This window comes from Triturus cristatus, chromosome 11 (genome assembly GCF_964204655.1).
Source record: "Triturus cristatus chromosome 11, aTriCri1.1, whole genome shotgun sequence".
NCBI classification, from domain to species: domain Eukaryota; kingdom Metazoa; phylum Chordata; class Amphibia; order Caudata; family Salamandridae; genus Triturus; species Triturus cristatus.
The window spans coordinates 1,137,095,179-1,137,121,959 of NC_140594.1; the positions used below are offsets into that span (position 1 = coordinate 1,137,095,179).

The window sequence follows — 26,781 nt, forward strand, 5'->3', positions numbered from 1 at the left end:
TTTTTTTTAATTGGAAATATCAACATGTAGGAGCTCTACCCAAAGAACCAGACAGGCCCATTAAATCTCAGCCTGTAGCTGTGCAAGAGGGGAGTACTTAGAAGAATGCTTGAATGTTGACCCAGGTAATAAATTCTTTGCTTTCTGAACATGGACCTTGTGATTATTTTGTGACAAGTCGTACTGGCATCCTGAGAATTTAAACTGCCTTAAGAGATACAGGATCATATTACTAGTTGCTCTACCTTCAAATCCAGTCTATCTTGTTGACCCTACTAATCATACGAATCCCCCCAAATTGGACACCATTCAAGGCCAGGGAAAGGTGCAGGTAGAGGAAGAAAGCTCCTGTGGGGCTGTCAAAGTCAGCTCTGACTGTATTGTTACATCAGCTTTCACACCTGGGAACCAACCTGCACCATTGTCAGTCCTCAAAAACGAATAATATGACTCCCTCTAACATATCAACTTCAAACGCAGTTGTAGAACCTCACAATACTAACATGAAACCATTTAAAACCACCCGAACTTGGACTACTTGATGAAGACATGTTGTAAGGTTATCAAATCCAGTTAGAAAAACCTAAGTTGCCTACGAACCCCAGGAAAGGGCTCTCCAGAAGCTGAATAATCATCAGTTACATAGGCGAGTGGAAATCTCTGATAATATAATGACAAAAAATATGCATACTGACATGGCCCTAGATTTGTCCAGCAGGGCCTGCTTTAGGGCAGTGCTAATGGTGCGGCTGCACTGGGCGCTGATCTGGGGGGAGGCACTGACCTCGGGGTGCACTGTGTTTAGCAATAACCTATGATTTAAAAGCACCTGCTGCAGAGTTCTGAAGTACTGGGTATTTTAGACCCAGCGGTGCAGGGGCACACACCCTATGACTTCTGGGTTCACCCTGTTCCAGACCTACAGAAACACAGAGTCTTCTGGGTGAAGTCAAAGAATCGTTTATTGGCTGCAGACCAATGACAGGTATCCTAGAAGTACAACAGCGTGTATGTTCTCAGGAGACTGCTGAAAATCATAGGGACGGGCTTCTCCTTAAGTACAAAATATCATGCTCCAGGCACACATTCCTTGGTTTACGATATGGCCATTATAAGTATACATTACAAACGAAAAAGCAGAGTCATGATGACCATCCCACATTCCAGTTCGGCCAGCCCACAATGATTTACACAGTAAGGTTCAGATCCCACATTTGATGTCAATAGACCCCCCAATAAACATGAGCATCTCCTGTTTTGGGAAACAAGTCATAAAGCAGGAACAAGCAGGTGTGGAAGAGATTAGCCGGGGGATTGTATAGAATGAAAGGGTTTTATGACGGGTCAAGCCCTGATGCTAATCACAGGTGGACGGAGGAAGGGGAGCTCGTGAGACCGGTTTGACCTGGGGCAGCAGAGCCAGCTGCCCAGGTCACAGAGAAGTCAGAGGAGAAGCCCATGTACTGTGAGGCCCGTATTTACTCCATTATAGCCTATGTGAGGGCAATGACAAGATGGCCACTGCTTCCAAAATGGAACCCGCGTAGTGAAGCAGAATAACGTGTACACAGTGCATTCATAGCTAGAACGATATATAAAGCACTCGTACATGCCGCATTTACCATTTGCGGTTTGTTAATACCAAGATAGACAGGGGTAGAGCCCTGTCCCCTACGCGGTCCCGAATATTAAAGTACGACAGTTCCTTGTGTGTCCAACTTTTAGGTAGCAAAAAAATGTCACAAATCTCCTGTGATTAATGTTCCTGCTAGAGAAAGAGAGAGACCGGAGTTCTGTTCAGTGGCAGTTTTAACTCACAGAGAATAAATATGCCTGATCCAAAGAACAGATCCACATTTTACGTGGATAGCTGAGTGGATTAGTAAAGCCAGCCTTTAACAGTGCCTTTACCAGTGCTTTAAAAAAATGTAACGTATGTGAGAGAGGGGCTATGGAGTGATGAGGGACATTTTTCATGTGTGAGGGAATCTAAGGAGGAGGTAATGGGGGGCGCCATAAAAGATTGTTACACCAGGCTCCACTGGCGCTAAAGCCGGAACTGGTGTCCAGGGAAAAAGAACTAAAAATGTAAATGCTGGTAAAATAAATAAAGAGGTACCAGTCCCGGAGGTGGGGCCTAATACCATATGCTTTGTTCCAAGGTATCGATCTAGGGGCTGCCATAGCATTGTGAATGGAGGGACTGTGTTAAAGATAATCAATTCCCTACTTGGACTTGATTTTTTGATTTGCTATCTGTGCGCTGCCTGGATTGCCGCTGAAGCGAAGTTACAAAGCCAACCACGATGCCAGAATTGGCAGAATCATCCGAAACGTGGCACATTAGGGAATTGGGTATAGTAATCCATGCAGGAGGAGATCACTCCTAAGTATGGATCCTAGAAGACACAAAAGAGGGTAACTTATAATGTGGAACTTGCAGCATCCAAATTGCCTGCAGATCAGAATGTGATACTATCTCACAGTATTTAGAATATGAAGATTTACAAAATCAGAACATTTTAATTTACCAAACTAATAGAAGGGGAGAATCTTTATGCCCTGAAACAACCAACTTCATCATCCTTCTGTTAACGAATACGACCCCAGCTGTCCCCCTCTCACAATATCAGTGTGAGGAGTTAGCCACTTCCTTTCAAAGAAAAGGGCAGATATCCAGGCCTCTTTTTAGCCACACTGGAACCTTTCTCTCAATTTGGATACCTTGCTGGGCCCTGTTCTTTGAACACATTCCAGCTCCTGGATCTTCCAACTTTTGTATCTCTCCTCACCACTACTAAGTCAGGCTCACTGCCTGACCCTTGCACACCTCAGTGTTGGGCAATCTTGAAACAAAATCTATGGACCTGCTCACTCAACTCTTAAAAGCATCACTTTTGGAAGGCAGGGTTCCAAAGGCCTGGAAACATGCTATGGTCAGGCCTTTACTTAAAAAGCCTAATCTTGACCAGTTTACCCGGTCAAACTATTGGGCAATATCTCTCTTGCCCATTCTAGCTAAAGTTCTAGAAAAGCATGTGAACAAACAGCTCACGCGATATACAGAATGTAATGGCCTGCTCCACCATTCTCAATCAGACTTCAGACCAGGCAGTAGCACGGAGTCAGCCCTCTTTAATGTGAAGGCTTATCTAAAGCAACAGCTTGATAAAGGTAGCACTGCAGCACTGCTCCTTTTCGACGTCAGTGCTGCTTTTGATACAGTCAACCTCAAAACTTCACTTCATAGACTAGAGGCCATGTGGCATAACATATGGTCCTGTGATGGTTGGTCTCCTTCCTGCAAGATCCGGGTTTCCAAGTTCACTTGCATCAGCATCACTCTGAGCCACATCCCCTACCTTCGGGGGTCCCTCAAGGATCCCCTCTCAACCCAACCCTGTTTAACTTGTACGTAAGACCACTGGCGGACATTGTAGAGAACTGTGATCTTTCCCTACTTTCATTTGCCAACAACACTCAGATTATTGTCTCCCTGTCACCTCAGGAAGATCTTAGCGGAGAGGCTTTGAAAAGCTGCCTCACGCAACTGTCATCTTGGGTGAATACCAACTCTCTCAAGTTAAACGGGGACAAGACTGAGGTGTTAATGGTGGACAACCATCCCTACCTGTGGGGCCCTCACTTGTGGCCTGTGGCTATGGGTGCGGTTCCTACCCCTGTGCCCGTAGTCAAGAATCAAAAAAAGTCTGCTACGATGACTCCAGATCATGCAAAAAATGTGGGGGCAAGATTTTTACTACATAACCCAAATGTTTTCCTACTGCAAGTATACTTCGGGAACTTCATTGACTTCCAAGTGAGAGTAGTGTTCAATTTAAAGCACTTAGTTATGTTCATAATTGTCTTTCCAACTCAGGCCCCAGCAATCTATTCTCTGATGTCACCATATATACCCAACCACTCTTTGTGGTCTAGTTACTTGGACCTTGCTACAATTCCTCAAATCAGGAAATCTCAGCAAAGGTCCTTTTCCCTTGAATTAAGAGCCTGTCGTTCTGTATCGTTTTTCTGTAAGACGAGGAAAGCTTGGCTTTTTTAATCTTGATGTGATGTGACTATGGGTTCCATACGGTAGCACAGCGCTGGGAAACCTTTCCTGGGTAGCCATATGCTCTACAAGTCTATTTAATAATAATAAGGCTAATAATATTAATTGAGAACTGATACTGGCTATCCTCAACACTACTGGGGAAATCAAGCCTGAAATTTACCAAGCCTTGGCGTCGCGCAAGGTGATGAAGGGCAACACAAAGGCTTATTAGGTATTTCAAAGCCATGCAAGGCCTGGTTTGTGTAGCCTTGCATGTCTTTGTCAAGAAATGTAATGAAGAGCAGCTGCTTGTGCTGCAGTACAAGGTTCAAGCACTTTACATTTCCACTTGAGAGGCATTACATGGGTGGAGCATCTGCATTCTCATGCATCCATCCATGGATTTTGGCATTATTCCTGACTTACTAAAGCTAGTAACACTGGGAATGGGTTAAAAAAATGCGATGCCTTCCCCAGTAAGGCGTAATGAGAAATATGTTATTTCTCTTCATGTTTTCCTCTTTTCAGCAGCACATCTTGAAAAAGGAAAATGTCTCAAAGGATTTTTTGAGCAGGAAGGTAATTCCTGTACAAAAGCAATCTTGTCTGTAATGCAGGAACCCTTGCAGTGTGGTCAAAGGTGCCTGTGTTGGCGCTAGGCAGCACTTGGTGCTCTAGCGCAAGGAGAGAGCAGAAATGCTCCATATCTTTGTAAATATGGAGCATTTCTTGCTGCCATGCATTGTTTGAAAAATTAGTAAATATGCCCCCAAATTTCCAGCCATACTACACTTCCTGAGTTGAAGCCAGCCCCAATCCTAGCACAATACTCACCCAGAGTATTGTTTATTGGAAGTGAAAAAAATATGACAAAGACTTGGTTGCATTAATAAAATGCCACAATATATGTAGCTCCGAAGAAACCTGGGCACTGGAAGAAGTCATGCTGGATGGATGCAGCTCCATAGCAACTAAATAGAGAAAGGAAAGGCCCATAGGTGTCTTAGCTATCTGGGTCTCACCCTGCCTCTGAGTTAAAACACAGCTCTGTACAAACATGAATAATAGTATGCAACATCTAAGCCTAAAAAGTAATATCTGTCTGTTCGACATGTTCAATGTATATAATCCACAAGGGAACAGAAAACTCCAGAATGGCTTTGCTAAAAGACCATGAGCAGTGTATTAAGGCGAGACTGAAGCTCGTAAGGCACAGGATTGAAAACAGAAGTCGAGATATAACAAACCGAATTGTGCGGTGACTTCAACACCAAAACTCGCCATGTGATGCGAGAGCTATTCAACGAGGAGTCTGTAGGAAGGATCCTCTCCTTCCCAGTAAAAGATATTAGGAAAACGAAGCCAGACCACAAACTGAGTAGACTGCTGGCAGCTAGTGCTCCACGTATATTCAATCAGACACTCCGTGGGACACGCTGCAAAGAAAACCTTCATGCCTGCCAATCATGCACGTCTAATTGACTGTATGTTACTAAGTCTAGAGTCTTGGCACCTTGCCATCGACATGATTTTCGAAAGCAGGGTCAAAAGTAGGCCTGGGCAAAAATTTCGTTCCGTTCGCGGAAATTGCGATAATTTGACATTTTTGCGTTCCGCGGAGAGCGCGAAAATGTCAAAAATTCCGGTTTCCGCAGCTTGGCGATAATTTGTTTCTTGCTCGCGCTGTAAAATGATACATTCTCGCGCGCGCAATCGCCTTACCTGAATCCCTGCGTTCGCTGACAAGTTTTCTTGATCCGGTCGCGTTCTCCATGAGATGTTGTATTGTTTTTAGCCATTTGCGCTGTCTCGCGACAGTTCGCGCCCGCAGTGACGTCATGCGTCGCGCGATCACGTCTTTCTTCTCGCGATCATGCACCGCGAGAACAACTCAAAACAAGATGGCCGCGCCCGCAAGCAACCACATGGGTAAGTTGGCGACCCGCAACCATGCAGAAAATCTCGCGAACGTGCCGGAAAAAAACTTCCGCATCTTCGCGATATTTCTGCTTGTTTGCGATAATTTTAAACATTCTCGCGATAATTTGCGAAGGTTAATTCCGCAAATTCCGCCCACCCCTAGTCAAAAGCGACCTCGATCGACTCTTTGCAAAAATCCTTCTGTCTGGCAGTAAATATTCTAAGCCCGAAATAGAGCGTTATCGAGAGTTTGACAATCTGGCACTCAAGACAAATCGAAAACATCTTAGCTGGAAATGGAGGTCCCATGAATGATGCGGCTATGAGGCAAGTTAATGCTGGAAACAAGAATTTAAATTATTATTAAAAATAGAAGCCATATACTGACAAAGGAAAAATCTGTGGCCTGTAGACTCTATTAATCTTACTTTCATCGAGCTCTATGAAAGATGGCGCATTCACCTCACCAGACAAGCCTTGGGTGACATTTACATAGTGGTCTGATGTGGCATGCTTACAACACAAGCAGACCTTAGTGAACCCCCTGAAGACCAGGCACTTTACCTGGGGGCAAAGAGCTCCTCTGTAGCCTAAAACAAGCCTACACATATCTAGTTTAAAAACACGGGCAACTTCAAAATATAGCCTGGGGAGGCGCTCTAAACATCAGTTAAAAAAACAAACAAAAAAGAAATTCTGGAAATGAGTCAAATGGGGTTGTGAGGGCCCTCTAAACAGGCTTAAGCAAGAGGTTAGTTTGGCTGATTGGATCAAACATGTCTCTAGTATGTATCAGAAAGCTTCTATTTTGAACTCCGCTGTTGAGGATGCTTCTCCAAGACCATGGCACATATAACCATCCCCTGTTTTGGATCGGATCCCAGCAACTGAGTTCATTTCTGAAACCACATCTGAGTTCACAGACGTAGAAGTCTACAGTGCTATATACAGCCAAAGACCACTGAAGGCACCAGGCCTTGACAGGATCCCTTTGGATGATGTTCTGCGTTAACACATTCCTCTGATCCGCTGTCTTGAAGACAGAATTCAATGCCATTTGTGAGCACGGAGAAGCCCCATCTTCCTGGTGAACAGTAATCATAGTTCTGATCTACAAAAAAGGTCTAAGTTCTGTTCCCCCAATAGGCGCCCTATTTCTTTTGCTGGACATAGCTGGGACAATCAATGTCAAATTGCTTCTTAACCACATCCAATACTGGGCAGAGGAGAGCAAGATTGTATCCCATCTTCAAGCATTGTTTAGGAAAGGAATGCGGATCATAGATCAAGCAACAAGGCTGTATTTCATATGCTCTAAATATGTAGTACCAACAAAAATAACTATTGTATATTGTCTTCATAGATCTAAGAGTGCTTTTTGGCTTGAACTCAAGGAGCAAGGACTAACAGAAAAACTCCTCCCTCTCAGCTCTACAACAACTTTACTGGAAAAAATACAGCCACGGTGAGGTACAGACCAAGAGGATAATGCATTCGTGAATTTCAGACTGAGACTGGAGTCAGACAGGGCTGTGTACTTGCACCTATTTTATTTCACATATTCGTAAATAAATACCTTTTGAATCAGCTCCTTACTCAGGACATGCCAGTGATGGTGAATATAAAATATTCCTCTTCATTTTTGTTGATGATCCTGTACTATTGGTTCAAACTGAGCTGGCCCCATCTACACAAAGGGTCTGAATAATTCTGTAGGTCCCAAAATCTCATTATTAACACCCAACAACTAAACTCATGATATTGAATTTTAAAAAAAACCAGAAGTCAACATTCCAAATCAATAGAGCCGGCCTAGACCACACCAATTGCTTTGATTACTTAAGACTACATTTTAATGATAAATTATCCTTGCCAGAGCAAGCTGCGAAAAGTGGGTCTGTCATGAGCCAGAATACAGGTGCCGTCCTATGTTTTTCTAGTACATGTGGGAGAAGAAAGATAGAGCATGCCCTCCAAGGTTATCAAATGAAACCACTGGCTGCTGGCACATATGGTGCAGAGCAGTGGGGGCTCAGGAAGGCATCAGGACTGCAAAACATTGAGAATTAATTAGTACTGCACTTGTTACATTTTAGACTAGGTACAACATTGGAGGTACCAAGGGCTATGTTGGGCCTACATAATGCTAAGGTCTTGATTTCTAAACATTTCTATCTTATAGTTGGCCTGGCTGTGGACAAAACCGAAGTTGAAAATGTATTTAAAAGAATTTCTTGATGCTTGGACTAACAAAGACCGCAGAAAATTGCAACAACTCTACCAAATTGTTCAAACACTAAAAGAAATAGGATGTGCTGCATACTGCGTGACCCCTGGGACAATGAACAGATTGAGACTTGCACTAGGTAAAAGATGTTATTGTGAATAGATCCTGGTTAAACAATACATAGGAGGTGGCAGTCTAATTTAGTTTCTAAGCATTAATCAGTCAGTCAAAATCTTTATTTCGATAAAAATTTGTATCATAAAAGCAACAACGTACATACATAAAAGATACAATTTATCGTGTGGGAAAAAAGTGCTAAAAATTGGGCCATCTGGGATCAGTGTAGGGAAATGGCGAAGTAACATTACAGAGAAGACAATAATAAAAACAACGATTAATCAAATTAACCAGTCGTCTCTACGCCGACCTACAACATAACAATCTTAAAAATGTCCAGCAATAAATACATTTGGCATATGATATAAAAAAAATTGTTCCCTTTGCTTTTGGTTGATAAAAGACAAACAAAGGAAGGTAAAATTTAAGGAGACGAAAGAGTCATATCAGAACGAAGAGACTTGAGCCTGATTATCCATGACCACCCAAGAAATTTGGCCACACCACAGACCAGCACAGCACTAGTATCTGATTGTAAGATTCTAAAGGCTACACGGTAGTTCGACGTGCCCAGCTGTCTGCAGACGGGGCTTAACCATCTGCCTCTTGGGTTTTTATAAGCTGGGCACTCAAACATAAGGTGTGCCGTGCTTTTGACCTTCCCACTACAGCTCGGGCAAATTGCCGGAGTTCGGTGGGGAGGCTTCCATTTGTTGGTGTACTCTCGAATTGGTAGTGTGCCTAGTCTAAATTGTATGTAGAGTGTTTTATCTCTTGATTTCTGAACAAAGTCAAGGTAGGGCTCAAGGCTGACAGCTTGTTTGTGTAAATAAAAATCTTCGGTTAGTCTGCCGTGGTTGGGATTGCTGATCTCTTGGGTATCGATCCATGCCCAATAGGCTCTTTTGAGATCAGTCTTGTTTATTGGTTTGCCGGACTCCCAGGCTTCTCTACATCCCAACAGGAGAAAAAACTTCTTTAATGCTCTCACCTACTATGAAATGTACATGAAGCATATATTCCCTGAGGCAAAAAGGAGTTTGCACATCAAAGTTAGACCAAGAGTACTCCCACTCTTGGACTACACAAGAATGTAGACTAATAACTAGAACTGCGTACATCTTCATAACTGTAGCATAAGGTACCAAGAACTCTGCTGCATTTTATGCTTTTACGTGTTATCTCCCTGCAGGCTAGGAGGCAGCTTCTTTGCCCACTCTTAAAGAAACATAACATAAGGCATTGCAAGGAGGCTATGTTACCCAAAATACTCAGATGACTTTTTTATGCCCGTAGCCTTATATATTATCCTGGCCTGGAAGCTTACATGATTCCGTTTTCTTTTAGACCTTAAGCATTAATTTCTTATAATTCTGTTTGTACTATATACTACTACAAAAGAGATCCAGTTTTCTATGGCTGGTTTAAAGAATTTTGACTATCTATACATATTTCTAATGGAATTATTTTTAGCATATGCTCTATTTGTACAGTTTGTTTTTAACAAACAAATAAACTGTATGATATGAAATAAACAAATGTCATTCATTACAGTCAATCCCCAAAAAACCTTTTATTAGGATGAGATGGAAATATTTATGAGAGGCACTATGAAGATCTAATTTTGTAGTATGATATGAGGAGTATATATTAAAATAAACTACACGAAAACAAATAGCGGCTTGCCATATAACACAACAAGACTGCCCACTCTCCCCCAGACTATCTTTTTTGGCCTCATTTATGCAAAAGTTGAGCTATGGGTAGACAATAATCCCTCTTTTTGTGTTGTATCTGACTAGGGATTTTTTTCTCACAGGTCCAGTAGAAGGGACTGCCTTCTCGTATTAAGGTGAGAGTATGTCTCAAGATCTCTAAATTCCCCAGGATAGTCACTCATGGAGCCACCTTGGCGACCATCTCCGAATTTGCTTTATTGCATTATAAGTAATCATCAGACATAACTTCCTACCCTACCATTACTTTTCGTCTTGAAATATGTTCTTGTCCCATACGTCCAAGAATTTAGTCCAGTTGCTTTTCCCTATGGATTGATCAAGCTTTCTGAATGTATCCACGGAAGATCGCCATTCAGTTAGTGTTGTAGGGCAGGCAAATATCGATTTTATACATATCTCTCGCCTAGCCAGTAAGATTAGCATAAACAAAAATAGTTTTTGGTTATTGTTTAGAATGGGAGGAGAACCATTATTTTCCACTGTACCAAAAATAACAATAGTTGTGCTTACCTCAATATTCTGTCCCAAGGCTTTGTTAATAGTCTTACCCACTTTTTCCCAGATTATACCAAGTTGGGGGCATTGAGGAAACATGTGGATGTTGTTCGCCTTTGCTTCACCACATTTTGGGCAAGTTCTCACCACTTGCTTGTTCATCTTGGTTAATTTTTCTGGTGTCCAGTATGCCCTGTGCAAAGTAAAAAGATGGTTCTTCCTGAGAGGTGCAGACACTATTATATGCCATAATAAAGAACAGGATACTTGCCATAGATGTTGCAGGTCTTGTATTGGTAAATCCCTTTTTCATAAGTCCAGGGGTAGAGCAAAATCTTCTTCTCCCACTTGGATCATGAACCAGTACCATTTCAATGTTTCTTTTCTTGCTGAGTCACTTTGTAGCTCCTTTTCCGTCTCCATGTTATCTTCTTGAGGCTACTCTAGGCCGTTTGCCCAGCTTGCAAGTTGATAGTATTTGAACCTGGACAATTTCCCATCCGTACTTGCCGATAGGGAGTCCCAGCTTATCAAGGTTCCTGCTTGAATCAATTGTCCCCACTTTATAATACCTGAACTCTTTAAGGGGACTGCCAGAATATCTTTGAAACAGTCAGGAGTTCCTGGTGATTCCCAGATGTGTGCTAGGTTACTGTAATATGGAATATTCAAATGTTTCCTTATTTGATACCACAGTTTGCAAGCTGCGCCTAGGAACTTTAGTTTAATATTTTTTTCAATACTTTATATATATAATAGTCCTCCTCTTTTGCCACTTTAAAATAAGAAGTATAAAAGGAGTGTGCTTTAAGAAGAATCCTGATGTTTTTAAATTGGAAAGCTCTATAGTAGAATAGGAGGTCAGGGCTGGCAATACCACCTTGGTCTTGCCTCCTACGTAGTTTTTTCCATGCAATCCTTACTCCTTTTGAGGCCCATATAAACCTGTTGATTTCACCTTGTATTTCCTTAATCCACTGAGTTTTAAACTCTAGTGGGATAGCATTGAAAATGAAGGAGAATTTAGACAAAATGGTCATCTGTATAATATTGTATCTCCCATGAATGAAAGAGGTAAGCCGCTCCAGGATCTTAGCAATTTTCTTGTTTCTTTCACTCTTAGATCGAAATCTACTTGGGCAATCTCGCCAATATTTTTTAATATCTCAATCCCCAAGTACTTAATTCTGCTTTTTACTAATGCTGTTGATGATTGGGAGTTCCACTCCATCATCTCTGTTTTCTGGTGGTTAACCTGATACCCAGAAACCTCGCCAAACTCATGTAGCAGGTTAGTAATGATAGGAAGAGAAGCTTTCAGATTACTTGTGAATACCATCAAGTCATCTGCATATCAGGCCACTTTTTTAACCCATCCTTTAAAGTTAAATGGGATAACACCTTGTGATCTTCTTGTAAAGTAAGCTAGTGGCTGCATATATAGGTTAAATAAATAAGGGGACAGTGGGCATCCTTGCCGCGTACCTCTTTTAATTCGGAACTCTTTAGTGAGGCTACCGTTTATGAGTATTTTTGCCACCGGGGCTGCGTAAATATTTGTTACTGCCTTTAAAAAGTTGTCACCTAGGCCGTAATGGAATATTACTTGGCATAAGAACATCCAATTTACTCGATCAAATGCCTTTGCTGCGTCAAAAGAAAGAACTGCAAGAGGGAAGTTTTCTTGGGTGGCAGTATCGATAGCTGCAATCAATTAATGGGTGAGGTCGTGCATTTGTCTCCCCTTAATAAAACCTTTTTGATATTCGTGGATTAAATAGCTGGTGATGCTCCCTAGTCTTGTTACTAAAAACTGTGTGTAGATTTTATAATCGTTGTTTAAGAGAGATATAGGTCTATATGACTCACATTTCAAGGGGTCTTTTCCTGGTTTTAAAATTAAACTTATGGTGGTTGCATTCCAGGTTTTTGGGAGGGCTAGACCTCCTTAAGGAGTAACTTAAGCCTTGATATTGTATTTTGGGGTGATCTTTTATGGGGGGACAATTAAAATATTATGGCAAATTCAGAAAAATCTCAAAACATACATTCAACCAGAATAAAACTGATTTCTTAGCAATTCACTTTAAATGTCATCCAGAATACCAAAAGAAATCTATAATGTATTTTGGAATAACCAATTTCAATAATCTATCAAAAATGTATTATCCTAATCTCTGGTTTTAAAATACATTTTGAAACAATGTAATCCAGATGAAAAAATGTATCTAAAATATATAGAATCAACTATATAAAATTACCTGTTTCTCAAAACTATCGTATCTCTTCCAAAATGCACCAACTATATACCCGAAAACTTGTTTCAAAGAATTGGAACAATGTTTCTCAAAATTTAAGTGGACAAATAAACAAGTAAGGTTTACTGGAAAATGGTAATCCAATCAATCAAGAAAGGAGGATTATAGTGACAGAAACACCTTGTCAGGTTCTGTGAGATGGAAGGTCGAGGGCCACTCACCTCATAAGCCGGATACAGCGGGAGCGATGCGAAGAACCCTCCCCTCCTGTGTGGTGTTGCCGCCAACCCTTTAGTAGGACGTCGAGCGGGGGACACCACCCACAGGGGGAGAGGGAACGGAAGGAATCCCAGGATAGGGGTATGGGAAGAACTCTCGAAGGGGGGTAGCACGTCTGAAGGTAACCTCACTCCTGCGTGCCTCCTTCGCGACCCTGTAAAGAGACAGCAGAGTGAGAAAACTGGGGTCCCGCAGAAGAGTCCCCTCCCCTCGCCCACCGAAGGATAACACAGGGTCCTAGGTCGTGGAGCAGTACTCACGGGTTCAGCGCGGTAGCACAGGGCGAGGTCTAGGGTCTATGCCGCTCTCCGAGCCTTTCAAACGGCTCCAAGCGCATAGGGAGTGCTGTCCGGGACGCTCTCCGAGCCTTTCATGCGGCTCCAAGCGGGAAGGAGGAGGATTCCTTAAGGCAGTTGCAGTGTGAAGGAGCAGCCTGAAAACAAACGGGCTGCCCTACGGGGATAAACACAAGGAGACAACAAAAGGGGGTGTTGGAAGTCGTTCCCCACCTCCTGCAGGCTAACGCGGCGTCCGGAGAAGGCGTCCCTGCGTTCTAGCCTGAGCAGGTAGGGGTGCGTAGGCAAAGCAACAAGGCCTCCGGGCTTCTGGAGCGTCACGGGTCGTCCGTTGGCGTGACGGGAATCGGGAATCGGTGGGTCGTAGGAGCCGACTCTTCCCCCTGACTGGGCTCGGCCGCCGGTGCAGACGATGAAGCGGGAGATTCCAGTTGGAACGAGGTAGCTGGTGGTTCGCTGGTTTAAGAGGAACGCGAGCAGCGTTCCGGGCTCGTTTGGATTTCAAACTAAGGTTGACAAGCGCCGGAGCGAGGGAAGGCGGGGCCTATATAGGTCCCGTGGTTGCGCTTGCCCTTCGGCATGCTGGGAGATGTAGTTTTACTCCCTGCGCGCGCTTCACTCGCACCGCGCGGGCGTTCCGGGTCGTGACAGAACACCCTCCCTGCGCCCGGCGTCTCGACGGGCCCCCAGGTTTGGAAGGATGGGTTGCGTGAAAGCGTCTTAGCAAAACAGGGCAGTGTAGGTTAGCCACGGGTTCCCATGACCTCTCCTCTGGTCCGTACCCTTTCCAGTCGATTAAGTAAAGGAGCCTCCCCTTCACCCGTTTTACGTCGAGAATTGTCTTGACCTCGTGTTCTTCTCCATCCTCTACCAGTACAGGCGGGGGTTTTGAGAGGATCCTGGTATGTGGGAGGCATGGTTTCAACAACGATACATGGAACACTGGGTGGATGCGCCAAGAAGTGGGGAGGTCTAGCTTCATTGCTACCGGATTTATTACTTTGGTTATGGCATAGGGCCCTACATATCGGGGCTGTAGACGGGTGTTGCCCTTGAATTTCAGGTGTCGAGTGCTAAGCCATACCTTGTCCCCTACTTTGTATGCAGGTTCAGGTGCCCTTCGTTTATCTGCGTATTTTTTGTCGTGCCTCTGCGCCGCAGCTAACTGTACCTTAGATGCCTGGAGTATGGAACGGAGGTGTGAGTGGTGTTCCTGTATGGTGGGATGTTGTGTTAGTACTGGCCATTCGAAGGGTAGCATGTTTGGGTGGTGACCTAACAGACAATAGAAAGGTGAGCACCCCAGAGAGGAATGGTCGGCGTTGTTGTAGGTGAACTCGGCTAGCCACAACAGCCGGCTCCACTCCTCCTCATGTGACAAGGTGAAGCAGCGGAGGTACTGTTCCAAGGAGTGATTCAACCTCTCCGTCTTCCCGTCGGTCTGTGGATGGTAGCTCGTGGAAAGGCGGGCATCAATCTTCATTACCTCACACAACGCCTTCCAAAAACGAGATGTAAATTGCGTCCCTCGGTCCGTGATGAGAACAGCCGGTATGCCGTGTAAGCGCACTATCCGTTGTAGGAAGATGAGGGCGAGAGAGGCGGACGAAGGCAGTTTGTCGAGGGCTACAAAATGACCCATTTTAGTAAGGTGGTCCACTACCACCAAGATGGTGTTCTGGCCCAGACTAGGGGGCATGTCCACGATGAAGTCCATGGACACCGTGTGCCAGGGAGATGGAGGAATAGGGATAGAATGCAGCGTTCCGCAGGGCTTCTGATGCAGCGCTTTTCCTTGCACGCAGACCGCACACCCTGACACGTAACGAGTAGTATCTGATCTCAAGGTTGCCCACCAGAAGTAACGCTGCAGAGCTTGAGTGGTCTTGAGGGCTCCCAAATGCCCCCCTAGGGGTGTGTCATGTACCCAGTAGAGGGCGTGTTGTCTTAATTCTTCCGAAGGCAGAAACAATTTGTTCTCATGGTACAAGAGACGTTGGGAGGTGGAGCGACGGGTGGGGTGTTCTGCCACCCATGCAGGTGAGTCTACCGTGTCAGTCTGCTTGCGCACGTCCTCTAAGAAGTCGTCTACGCTGGTTGCGGCTAGGAGTTCCTCTGGAAAGGAGGCCTTTTGCAGTATGACGGGGGGTTCCTCGGGGGACTGGTCACCGGATTCAGGAGGGTGCTGAAGTCTTGATAAGGCATCTGCCTTTCCATTCTGCGGCCCTGGCCGGTATCGAATCACAAAGTCATAGTCGGAAAAAAATAACGACCAGCGGAGTTGTCTGGGAGTAAGAGCCCTGGCTGTCTTTAAGAACAGGAGATTTCGGTGGTCCGTGTATATCTCCACTGTATGTCGAGCTCCCAGTAGGTGGTGCCGCCACTCCTCACATCCTTTCTTAATCGCCAGCAGCTCTTTATCTGTAATGCTGTAATTGGTTTCACAAGGGGAAAGTTTTTTGGAAAAGAAGGCAATGGGGTGTAGTTGGCCCGTGTCCGGATGCCGTTGTGATAGGATTCCTCCCACTGCAAACTGCGATGCATCAGTCTCCAGTACAAAGGGCTGCTCCGCGTCTGGATGTTGCAACACAGGTGCCGTGGTGAAACAACGCTTCAGGGCCTGGAACGCTCGTTCTGATGCTTCCGACCACTCAAACTTCGCTCCTTTTCGCAGTAACTTGGTAAGAGGCTGGATTATATGAGAGAAGCCTTGGATGAATCGCCGGTAGAAATTTGCAAAGCCGAGGAAACTTTGCAAGGTCTTCACTGTGGTGGGTGTTTTCCACTCGATGATGGCTCTCGTCTTTTTGTCATCCATGCATACTCCACCAGGGCCGATGACATACCCTAGGAATTCTACCTCCGGGACGTGAAACAGGCATTTTTCCAATTTAGCGTAAAGGGAGTGTTGTTTCAGGCGTTCCAGTACCGCTGAAACATGCCGCACGTGCTCATCCATTGACGCAGAATAGACTAGGATGTCGTCTATGTAGACGATACATGAGACGTCCAAAAGCCCTCTCAGCACTTCGTCCATAAAGAACTGAAAGGCGGCGGGGGCGTTACAGAGACCGAACGGCATGACTCGGTATTCGTACAGCCCGAACTTTGTTCTGAACGCCGTTTTCCACTCGTCCCCCCGCCTCACCCGTACCAGATGATATGCACCCCTGAGGTCCAGCTTGGTAAAGACCTGGGCTGTCTTCAACTGGTCCAACAGTACTGGAATCAGAGGTAGTGGGTACCGATTCTTCACTGTCACTCTGTTGATGGCACGGTAGTCAATACATGCCCTCAATCCCCCTTCCTTCTTCGGTATAAAGAAGAGAGGCGAGGACGCGGGAGAGGAAGAGGTGTGTATAAATCCGGAGGCCAACATGTCTGCTAGGTATTGCTGCAGGTAAGTTGTTTCGGCTTCGGTGAGGGCATAGATCCGGCTACAGGGAATGCTGGCCCCCGCTTCCAGTTCGATGACACAATCGTACTCCCGATGGGGAGGCAGCTGGCTTGCTTCTTTTTTGTCGAACACTGCCTTGTATTCGTCATATACTTCAGGTAGTGTTGATAGACAGCACACCGCTGAATCCGAGCCTGCGCTAGCGAGCATTGCGGCTGGACTCGCTGTTGGTAGGGTGCACTTCTCGGCCTTCATGGTACAGTGGTCCCGACAAAAAGGAGAGTTCAGAGTCACCGTGCGAGCGGCACATCTCACCAGAGGGTCATGTAGCGTTAACCACGGCATTCCTAGGATTAGTTTAAACTGGGGAGCGTCGATCAGATCAAAGCTTATGCGTTCCACATGGTTTTCTCCGATCTGCATCCGGACCGGATGTGTATGAAACCGCACAGGACCCGACGTTAGTGCCGATCCGTCCACGGCCTTCACCCTCTCAGGCGCCTCCTTTTGATCACAAGGCAGGCGAAGTTCTTTGGCGTACTTTTGATCTATAAAGTTGCCAGTAGCCCCCGAGTCTAATAAGGCGTGGACAACCACGGATATCTCTGAGGGCAAGTCCAGCACGGCACAAACGTTCATGTGGGCTACGGATGACTGCAGGGTGTTGGCTACTGCGGGTGAGACCTTGGTGACCGTAGGCCTCAAACAGGGGGTCTCCACCTTGTTTGAGGACGTCAGTTTTCCGAATACTCGGCTGCTGTGTTCACCACCGACAGGGTCTTGTCCCCGGTTCTTCCTGGGCTCACGGTTTTCATCCGGCTCTTACACTCTTTGATAAAGTGCCCTGGTTTCCCGCAGTATAAGCACAATTTCTGGCTTCTCCTTTTCTCTCTTTCGGCTGGACTGAGGGGGCCTCTAATTCCCCCGATCTGCATGGGCTCCGACCCATCACTTGGGGTACTTCGTTCTTCGGGCATGATACGGAGCCTCGAAGGGACGAACCTCGGTTCCGCTCTCAGCTTGTCTCCCTTCCGCTCCTGAAGACGGTGGTCTAGCTGAACTGTCAGGTCAATTAGTTCCTCACACGTGGCGGGTAGCTGAACCACTTGGGCCAGCACGTCCTTCAACTCCCCTCTCAATCCTTGATAAAACAGCGACGTCCGTTTTTCCTCGGGCCACTCCGTTTCCACGATCAGCCGGTTGAAAGTGGTGATGTAAGTAAGCAAGTCCTGTGTACCTTGCTTCAGGGACAGGAGTTCTTTATCCAAGGACAACTGATGACCTTTCCGGTCGAATAGCCGTCGCATCTCCACACAGAAGTTCGGGAAATTGTATAACACTGGGTCGTCGCGTTCTATCAGGGGAAAGGACCAGTTCGCTGCATTACCTCCGAGGTAGGACAGCACAAAGGCAGTTTTTGCTTGATCCGTCGGAAAGACAGCGGGTTTGCATAGAAAATGCAGTCTACACTGTCCCATGAACACCCCAAATTTCTTTGGGTCTCCAAAGAATCTTTCTGGAGGGGCGAGGGGCAGGTGCATGGGTTGGATGACATGTATAGGTGACGAACCCGGTTGTGGCACGGAAGAGAAGGAGGTATGCGGGAAGACCTCTGTGCCCTGTCCCCCTACGGAAGCGGTCGCTCCCCCATCCGTAGCTGGCGTTTGCGAAGTGAAAGGGGGTGGCAGAGTCCAGCCTCTGATATATGAGCTTCCTACAGCCCCAGTTCCCTTTTGGCGGGAGAGGCCTGCCACCTCTCTTCTCATGGTGCCCATCTCTTGCTTAAGCGCGGAGTTTTCGGCCCGGAAGGCATCTACCTCCCCGCGCAGGGCAGTTAAGGTCTCTAATATTGCAGCTAGGGTGGTATCCACATCCATCGCTCAGGCTGTAGGTATCCGTGGGCTTGTCAACCTGTCAGGTTCTGTGAGATGGAAGGTCGAGGGCCACTCACCTCATAAGCCGGATACAGCGGGAGCGATGCGAAGAACCCTCCCCTCCTGTGTGGTGTTGCCGCCAACCCCTTAGTAGGACGTCGAGCGGGGGACACCACCCACAGGGGGAGAGGGAACGGAAGGAATCCCAGGATAGGGGTATGGGAAGAACTCTCGAAGGGGGGTAGCACGTCTGAAGGTAACCTCACTCCTGCGTGCCTCCTTCGCGACCCTGTAAAGAGACAGCAGAGTGAGAAAACCGGGGTCCCGCAGAAGAGTCCCCTCCCCTCGCCCACCGAAGGATAACACAGGGTCCTAGGTCGTGGAGCAGTACTCACGGGTTCAGCGCGGTAGCACAGGGCGAGGTCTAGGGTCTATGCCACTCTCCGAGCCTTTCAAACGGCTCCAAGCGCATAGGGAGTGCTGTCCGGGATGCTCTCCGAGCCTTTCATGCGGCTCCAAGCGGGAAGGAGGAGGATTCCTTAAGGCAGGTGCAGTGTGAAGGAGCAGCCTGAAAACAAACGGGCTGCCCTACGGGGATAAACACAAGGAGACAACAAAAGGGGGTGTTGGAAGTCGTTCCCCACCTCCTGCAGGCTAACGCGGCGTCCGGAGAAGGCGTCCCTGCGTTCTAGCCTGAGCAGGTAGGGGTGCGTAGGCAAAGCAACAAGGCCTCCGGGCTTCTGGAGCGTCACGGGTCGTCCGTTGGCGTGACGGGAATCGGGAATCGGTGGGTCGTAGGAGCCGACTCTTCCCCCTGACTGGGCTCGGCCGCCGGTGCAGACGATGAAGCGGGAGATTCCAGTTGGAACGAGGTAGCTGGTGGTTCGCTGGTTTAAGAGGAACGCGAGCAGCGTTCCGGGCTCGTTTGGATTTCAAACTAAGGTTGACAAGCGCCGGAGCGAGGGAAGGCGGGGCCTATATAGGTCCCGTGGTTGCGCTTGCCCTTCGGCATGCTGGGAGATGTAGTTTTACTCCCTGCGCGCGCTTCACTCGCACCGCGCGGGCGTTCCGGGTCGTGACACACCTCAAACCACTGGCTCAAATCTCAATGTTTGGAAATCTCATATGTTGAAAATAAGCAAATAGGTTTGAGTATAGGTTTGTCTCACCTAGAAAACATTAAACGACTAACACTCCTGATGAGTCTTTGTCACATTTGGAAGTATTTTTGTCATAAGTGCAATATAGCTCAAATAATATGCAAAACAATGATCCTGACTAATCTATGGTTCTCACATATATTCAAAATATCATCAAAATCTGTACAGAAATTGGTGAATATCAATAGCAATGACAGCCCTCTCAATGCAGCTGACACTTTAAAATTATTTTGACAATGCCAGAATGTGTTTTTCAGCACTTCCAGATCCCTCATTTATTTAAACCATTAAAGAAGTAAGAATGGTTGATAGAACTTAGTGCAAAATATTTAATAAAAAATGTAAAGCAAATTTTAATTGAAGATTAAAGGACAGAGAAGCCGACATAACTGCCCAGGCAACAGAGAATATCAAATAATAGCAATATTACTGGGGAGGAATGGTATCATGTGTTTACACATTATCTGGCCTCTCTAATGCCATGACATTTCAAATGTCAGCATTGATTTTGAACCTGGCAAAAAAGTAATTTTAGTGAAAATAAATATTGCTGTATATGTCTAACAGATGCACCTGGTCATCTTCATATGTACTCATAATGTCTGCCTTTACAACACTTTTGGGAAGAGTGTCTTAGAGGTAATCCAACATAAAAGGCTGCAGATTGATGCAAAGTGGATTATTAATATTAGGTGTTGTGATGATGAGAGTGCTACTCTAACTATAAAAACCCAAAATGTGTTTTGTTGCTTTGCTATTGCCCACAATAGCCGAATAGTGCAGTTTGAAGTATGGTTGGAAGAATTCATCAACTATACAGCCGAAGAGAAGACTAGTGGAAATCTGAAGGTTACAGGAAATCCTTACAAACATCGCCACCAAGATATTCTTACTAATTATTACTTATTTTTGACCAGCAAAGCAGATATGTACGACTGCCTACTCACATCTTAAATTATCTGGCAATGTATTTGTTGCCTTAAAGTATATGATAAGTATACAATAATCCAGAGAGATAAAATGAAAGAACAGTATCTTACCTGGCCCCAGAAGGAACTCATAAAAGGTACCACTGCTTTTGTGGCTTTCATGAGGCTGTGCAGAACATCATCCTCCAAGGTAAAACGATGCCCAAACACCACAGTACAGATGACATTGATTACACAGCTAGTGATTAGATGATCAGGATTCAGAGGTCTCCCTGAGAATACAGACAGCAAACGTCAAGTTGGAAAATACGGGTCTGACGTAAAGTTGGGAGGTAAAGGGAAAGACACTAATAACTGAAGGAACTGGTAAATTCACAAAGAAATTGTGGACTTTTTAACATTAAATGTTATGCATATTCCATGCCATGTTTAGTTTGATTTTCTAATCTAGAATCAGGTCCCTAATGATTCACCCCCTCTTTCTTTGTTTTTATTTAGAACATTCCCCTAGAAAGTTCATTGATGGTCAAATTGAATACAGTTAGGAATGGTTTAGGTGTCTCACTGCTTGAGTGGCGTTTATTTTAATATAATAAACTGAATTTCCACATCTTAAAGCAGGACGTCTCACCATCTCAGAACCTCTACAACAACCTTAGCTCCTACTTCCACCTGAAAATCAAGGCCCTCTACGAGAACTTCAGCGAACAGACTCCGGGCACCACCAACCCCCTCCACCACCGACAACCAGCCGACCATCACCACCTGGAAACCCGCCACCACTGAAGACACCTCCACGACCATGAAGAACACCCCCTAAGGAAACTCTACCCACCCCTGCCCACCACACATCTACCTCAGAGCCACTGCCGCCATACCGCCCGAACTAGGCCGGACCATCAACACCTCCCTCGGATCCGGCATCTTCCCCGACGACTGGAAGCAGGCAGAGGTCGAGCCCCTACTCAAGAAACCATCGGCCGACGTGACCAACCTGAAAAACTACCGGCCCATCTCTCTCCTCCTTTCGCAGCCAAAGTCACCGAGAGATTCATCAAAGCCCAGCTGACCACCTTCATTGAAGAGAATGCAATCCTCGACTCCTCCCAGTCCGGTTTCGCAGCAACCACAGCACCAAGTCCACCCTCCTCGCTGCCACTGATGACATCTGCATGCTACTCGACCAGGGCCACACTGCGGGCCTCATCATACTAGACCTCTCTGCAGCCTTCTACACCGTCTAACATCACACTCTCTGTGCCAGACTCCATGACGTCAGTATACGAGGAACCGCCCTCGACTGGATCCGCTCCTTTCTCTCAGGCAGAACCCAAAGGATCAGACTCCCCCCTTCCTCTCCGAACCTACAGAGATCAACTGTGGAGTACCCCAAGGATCCTCGCTCAGCCCCACGCTCTTCAACATCTACATGACCCCCCTCGCCGCCATCATCAGACAGCATGGGCTCAGCATAGAATCTTACGCTGACGACAATCAGCTCATCCTCGCTCTCACGAAGATTCCTGAAGACACCAGACTCAGCTTCCAAGAAGGATTGAAAGACGTTGCATCGTGGATGAGCAACAGCTGCCTAAAACTGAACTCGGAGAAGACAGAGGTCCTCGTCCTCTGACCCTCCCCCACTTCATGGGACAGCTCCTAGTGGCCCCCTGCCCTCGGAATCAAACCCACCCCGACTGACCACACCCGCAACCTTAGCATCATTCTAGACTTCTCTCTCACCTTGACCCGCCAGATCAATGCCGTCGCCTCCACCTGCTTCAACTCCCTCCGCATCCTCCACTAGACCTTCAAGTGGATCCCCCCTGAATACAGAAAGACCATCACCCACACACTCATAATCAGCAGACTGGACTACAGCAACACCCTCTACGACGGAATCAATGAGACCCTGTTACACAAGCTCCAAACCATCCAGAACACCGCAGCCAGACTTGCCCTCGGCACCCAGGACAAGAACACATGACCCAGCACCTACAAGACCTCCACTGGCTCCCCATCAAGAAGAGAGTAATTTTCAAGCTTCTAACCCACGCCTACAAATCCTTCCACAACATCGGACCCAAATAACTCAGCGAAAGAGTCTCCTTCCATGCACCCAAAAGGAACCTCCGCTCCGCCGAACTCGCCCGGGCAGAGACCCCACGCATCCGCAGAACCAGAGCAGATGGAAGAGCCTTCTCCTACATCACACCAAAGACCTGGAACGAGCTCCCAGTCAACATCAGATGCCCCCCAAATCTGCACATCTTCAGGAAGAGCCTCAAGACCTGGCTCTTCGACTGAAAAACTACCGGCCCATTTCTCCCTTCCCTTCGCAGCCAAAGTCACCGAGAGATTCATCAACACCGAGCTGATCACCTTCATCGAAGAGAACGCCATCCTTGACTCCTCCCAGTCCAGTTTTGGCAGCAACCACAGCACCGAGACCACCCTCCTCGCTGCCACCGATGACATCCGCATGCTACTCGACCAGGGCCACACTGTGGCCCTCATCATACTAGACCTCTCCGCAGCTTTCGACACAGTCTCACACCGCACTCTCACTGCCAGACTCCACGACGCCGATGTCCGAGGAACCCCCTCAACTGCATCCGCTCCTTTCTCTCCGGCTGAACCCGAAGGATCAGACTCCCCCCTTCCTCTACAAACCTACAGAGATCAACTGTGGAATACCCCAAGGATCCTCGCTCAGCCCCACACGCTCTTCAACATCTACATGACCCCCCTCGCCGCCATCGTCAGACAGCATGGGCTCAGCATAGTATCTTACGCCAACGACACTCAGCTCATCCTCTCTCTCACAAAGAACCCCGAGGACACCAGACTTAACTTCCAAGAAGGAATGAAAGATGTAGCAGCGTGGATGAGCAACAGCTGCCTAAAACTGAACTCGGAGAAGACAGAGATCCTCGTCCTCAGACCCTCCCCCACTGCATGGGAAAGCTCCTGGTGGCCCCTGCCCCCAGAATCTCACCACGCCCAGAACCTTGGCATCATTCTAGACTCCTCTCTCACCTTGACCCGCCAGATCAATGCCATCACCTCCACCTTCTTTAACTCCCTCCGCATCCTCCGCTAGACTTTCAAGTGGATCCCCCCCGAATACAGAAAGACCATCACCCATGCACTCATAATCAGCAGACTGGACTACGGCAACGCCCTCTCCGCCAGAATCAACAATCAACAAGACCCTGCTACACAAGCTCCAAACCATTCAGAACACCGCAGCCAGACCTGTCCTCGGAGCCCCAGGACAAGAGCACATCACCCAGCACCTATGAGACCTCCACTGGCTCCCCATCGAGAAGAGAATAAACTTCAAGCTACTCACCCACGCCTACAAATCCCTCCACAATATCGGACCCAAATACCTCAATGAAAGAGTCTCCTTCCACCCACCCAAAAGGAACCTCCGCTCCGCTGACCTCACCCTGGCAGAGACCCCATGCATCCACAGAACCAGAGCAGACGGAAGAGCCTTCTCGTACGTCCAAAGATCTGGAACGAGCTCCCAGTCAACATCAGATGCTCCCCAACTCTGCACTACCTTTAGGAAGAGCCTCAAGACCTGGCTCTTCGACTGATCCGGAGCTGCAATCCCCCCCCACCCCACCCCCCCCAGCGCCTTGAGACCCTCACGGGTGCAATTTATAAACCCCTGACTGATTGATTGATTGATTGAGGGTCCACCTACCCTTTGGAGAACACAACATTAGCGATGAGGATGACCAAAACTGTTCAGGTGACAGCGCTGGACATCATGAGCCTTGATTTTTATTCTTGACAGCGTTGAGAGGATCCTTTGCAGCTTCATGACATAATATGTATCTTTGAGGTCATTGTGTTTATCGCAGGCACTTTGACATACTGCTCCGCGTCCCTGCTGCCGACTGTTATTAGCACTCATATTTCTCTGCACTCTTCTGGAGTGTGTGCTTCAAGATGCATCTTTCACTCTCTTTCTGTTGTGTCCTTGCTGATGCCTTCTCCTTTTTTAGGCGAACCAGGCCGTGAAATACACTGGCTTAATGAGACTTCATGAGCACCACAGAGACACTTACCTCGGTCCATTTTCTTCTGAGAGAGTGTTAGGGCCAAGCTACCCAGAGTCAGATGTACAAAAGGTATTGCAATGACAAGAATATTATAAATGTGCTAACTCTGCTATCTAGGACAGTGTTTCCCAAACTGTGGAAAATGTGGAGAACGAGTAAGTGAATGTGGCTACAGCGACAGTGGGTTCCGTTTAGCCTTCACCCCTCCCATTTTGCTGAAGTGGTTTTTATTTTCTTTAGAATTCTGTGCACTTTATCACTGCTAACCAGTGCTAAAGTGCTTGTACTCTCTCCCTAAAACATGGTACAATTGGCCTACGCGTGTTTGACACATTTAATTTACTTGTAAGTTCTTAGTAAAGTGGTACTACGTGTATCTAGGGCCTATAATTTAAATGCTAGTAGTGGAGCACTTATTGTGCCACCCACTACATTGCCTTTTTGAAACATGTCTCAGGCCTGCCATTGCAGCCCATGTGCAGTTTTAAACTACCATTTTGACCTGGCAAAAAAAAAAACTAAACTTCCTTTAAGTACGTATAAGTCAACCCTAGGGTAGGCTCAAAATAGACCGTAGGGCAAGGTGCATTGTATTTTTAAAGTTTGATCAAGTACTCTTAAGTTTTACCTGTGCTAGTAGTGAATAGATTTTAATTCGTTTTTCACTACTGCAAGGCCTGCAAGGGATAACCTTAGCTTGTGAGCAGGTTGAAATGCCCTGTTTGGTCTCTACAGATTTGTTATTTAAAATCCTCTATAATGGTAAAGCCGAATTTGAAGTCACAATTCTGAAAAAGACACTTTTAGGAAGTTGACATTTTCTTATCCTAACCATTTGGGGCCTGCAGCCTGTGTCTTGGGTCACATGACGAGGTGTAGTTGTCAGTTGGTTGGTGCCTTTTTGTATTCTTCCTAGACAATATCACAAAAAGGAGTATGGGTGTTGATAGGATGAGCCATCCTAACCTAATGAGAGGAGGGGCGGAGCTATCACCTCCCACACTTGCACTTCAAAGGAGCTGCCTCAGTATAGACACAAAGAACTTCATACAAGCCTTTTCTGACTCCATACATCCTGGGATCAGGGTCGGGGGAGAAAGGAAATTCTATAACCGGGTGTGGGGCGAAATGTAGAAGTTTCTACCACTTCAAAGCAATCACCAGGTATAAATACTGAACCCTCAGAGCAACTCTTCAGATCACTTTTGGATCTGTGGGAGACTCAGAAGTAGAACTGCTCTGCTGCCCTGCTGCTGGAAGGATTGCCCTGTTCCCCTGCTGCAAGAAGGGCTGCCCTGCTGCCTAGGGAATGAATGCTGGACCTGCTCCTTTACCTGAGAACCACCAGAGTGCACTGGTCTCTCCTCTGCTAAGGCAGAGGAGCGTCGCACCACTGCTCTTTGAGCAGTGCAAAAAAGGAAAAATAAAATGATAATAACACTATGTTATTATCATTTTATATTTCAATGCAGACTCAGAGCCAGGTTAGGGCAGGCTGGCCTGTCAGAGCAGGAGGAGGAGCAAATGTGTGCACCATAAGTGCGCATGTCAGTTTGATTGGCCGCCTTGGGCTGGCCAAACAGACATGCAAACGTAGCATTTCTCCACCAGGCTGTGTTTCATAGCCGGGTGAAGAACAGTCCCAGACTCCCAGGCACTGTCTGACTGGTCAAACAGGCAGCTCAGACCAATCACAACGCTTTTGACACTGGTGGCGTGATTGGCTTAGGGGAGTCTGGGAGCTTGTGTGCTTCTATTCCGTGCTGCCGGGAAGAGAAGAGGAAGTACAAGAGGCGGCCGCCATTCACAGGTAAGTAGCCCACCACCCCGTCACGCAGCATTCGCCACTGCCAGAGTAGCTCCAGTGTCTAGCCTCATGTTGTGAGCTACAGGGACATAGCACACTCCAGAGACCTGTCCTGCATCTAGCCACCTGCCCAGACTCCACTGGACCTGG

At 46.6% G+C, this 26,781-nt stretch overlaps 1 protein-coding gene across 2 annotated transcripts in view; it reads right to left on the bottom strand.

Moving 5' to 3' along the window:
* Positions 1-26,781, bottom strand: part of LOC146786206 (cytochrome P450 2J5-like) — a 336,717-nt gene that overhangs the window by 116,331 nt on the left and 193,605 nt on the right. For both annotated transcript variants that reach the window (XM_085635783.1, XM_085635782.1), the window contains exon 4: positions 20,857-21,017. In XM_085635783.1, the coding sequence (XP_085491909.1) occupies positions 20,857-21,017 (161 nt within the window). The remainder of the gene's footprint in view (positions 1-20,856; positions 21,018-26,781) is intronic.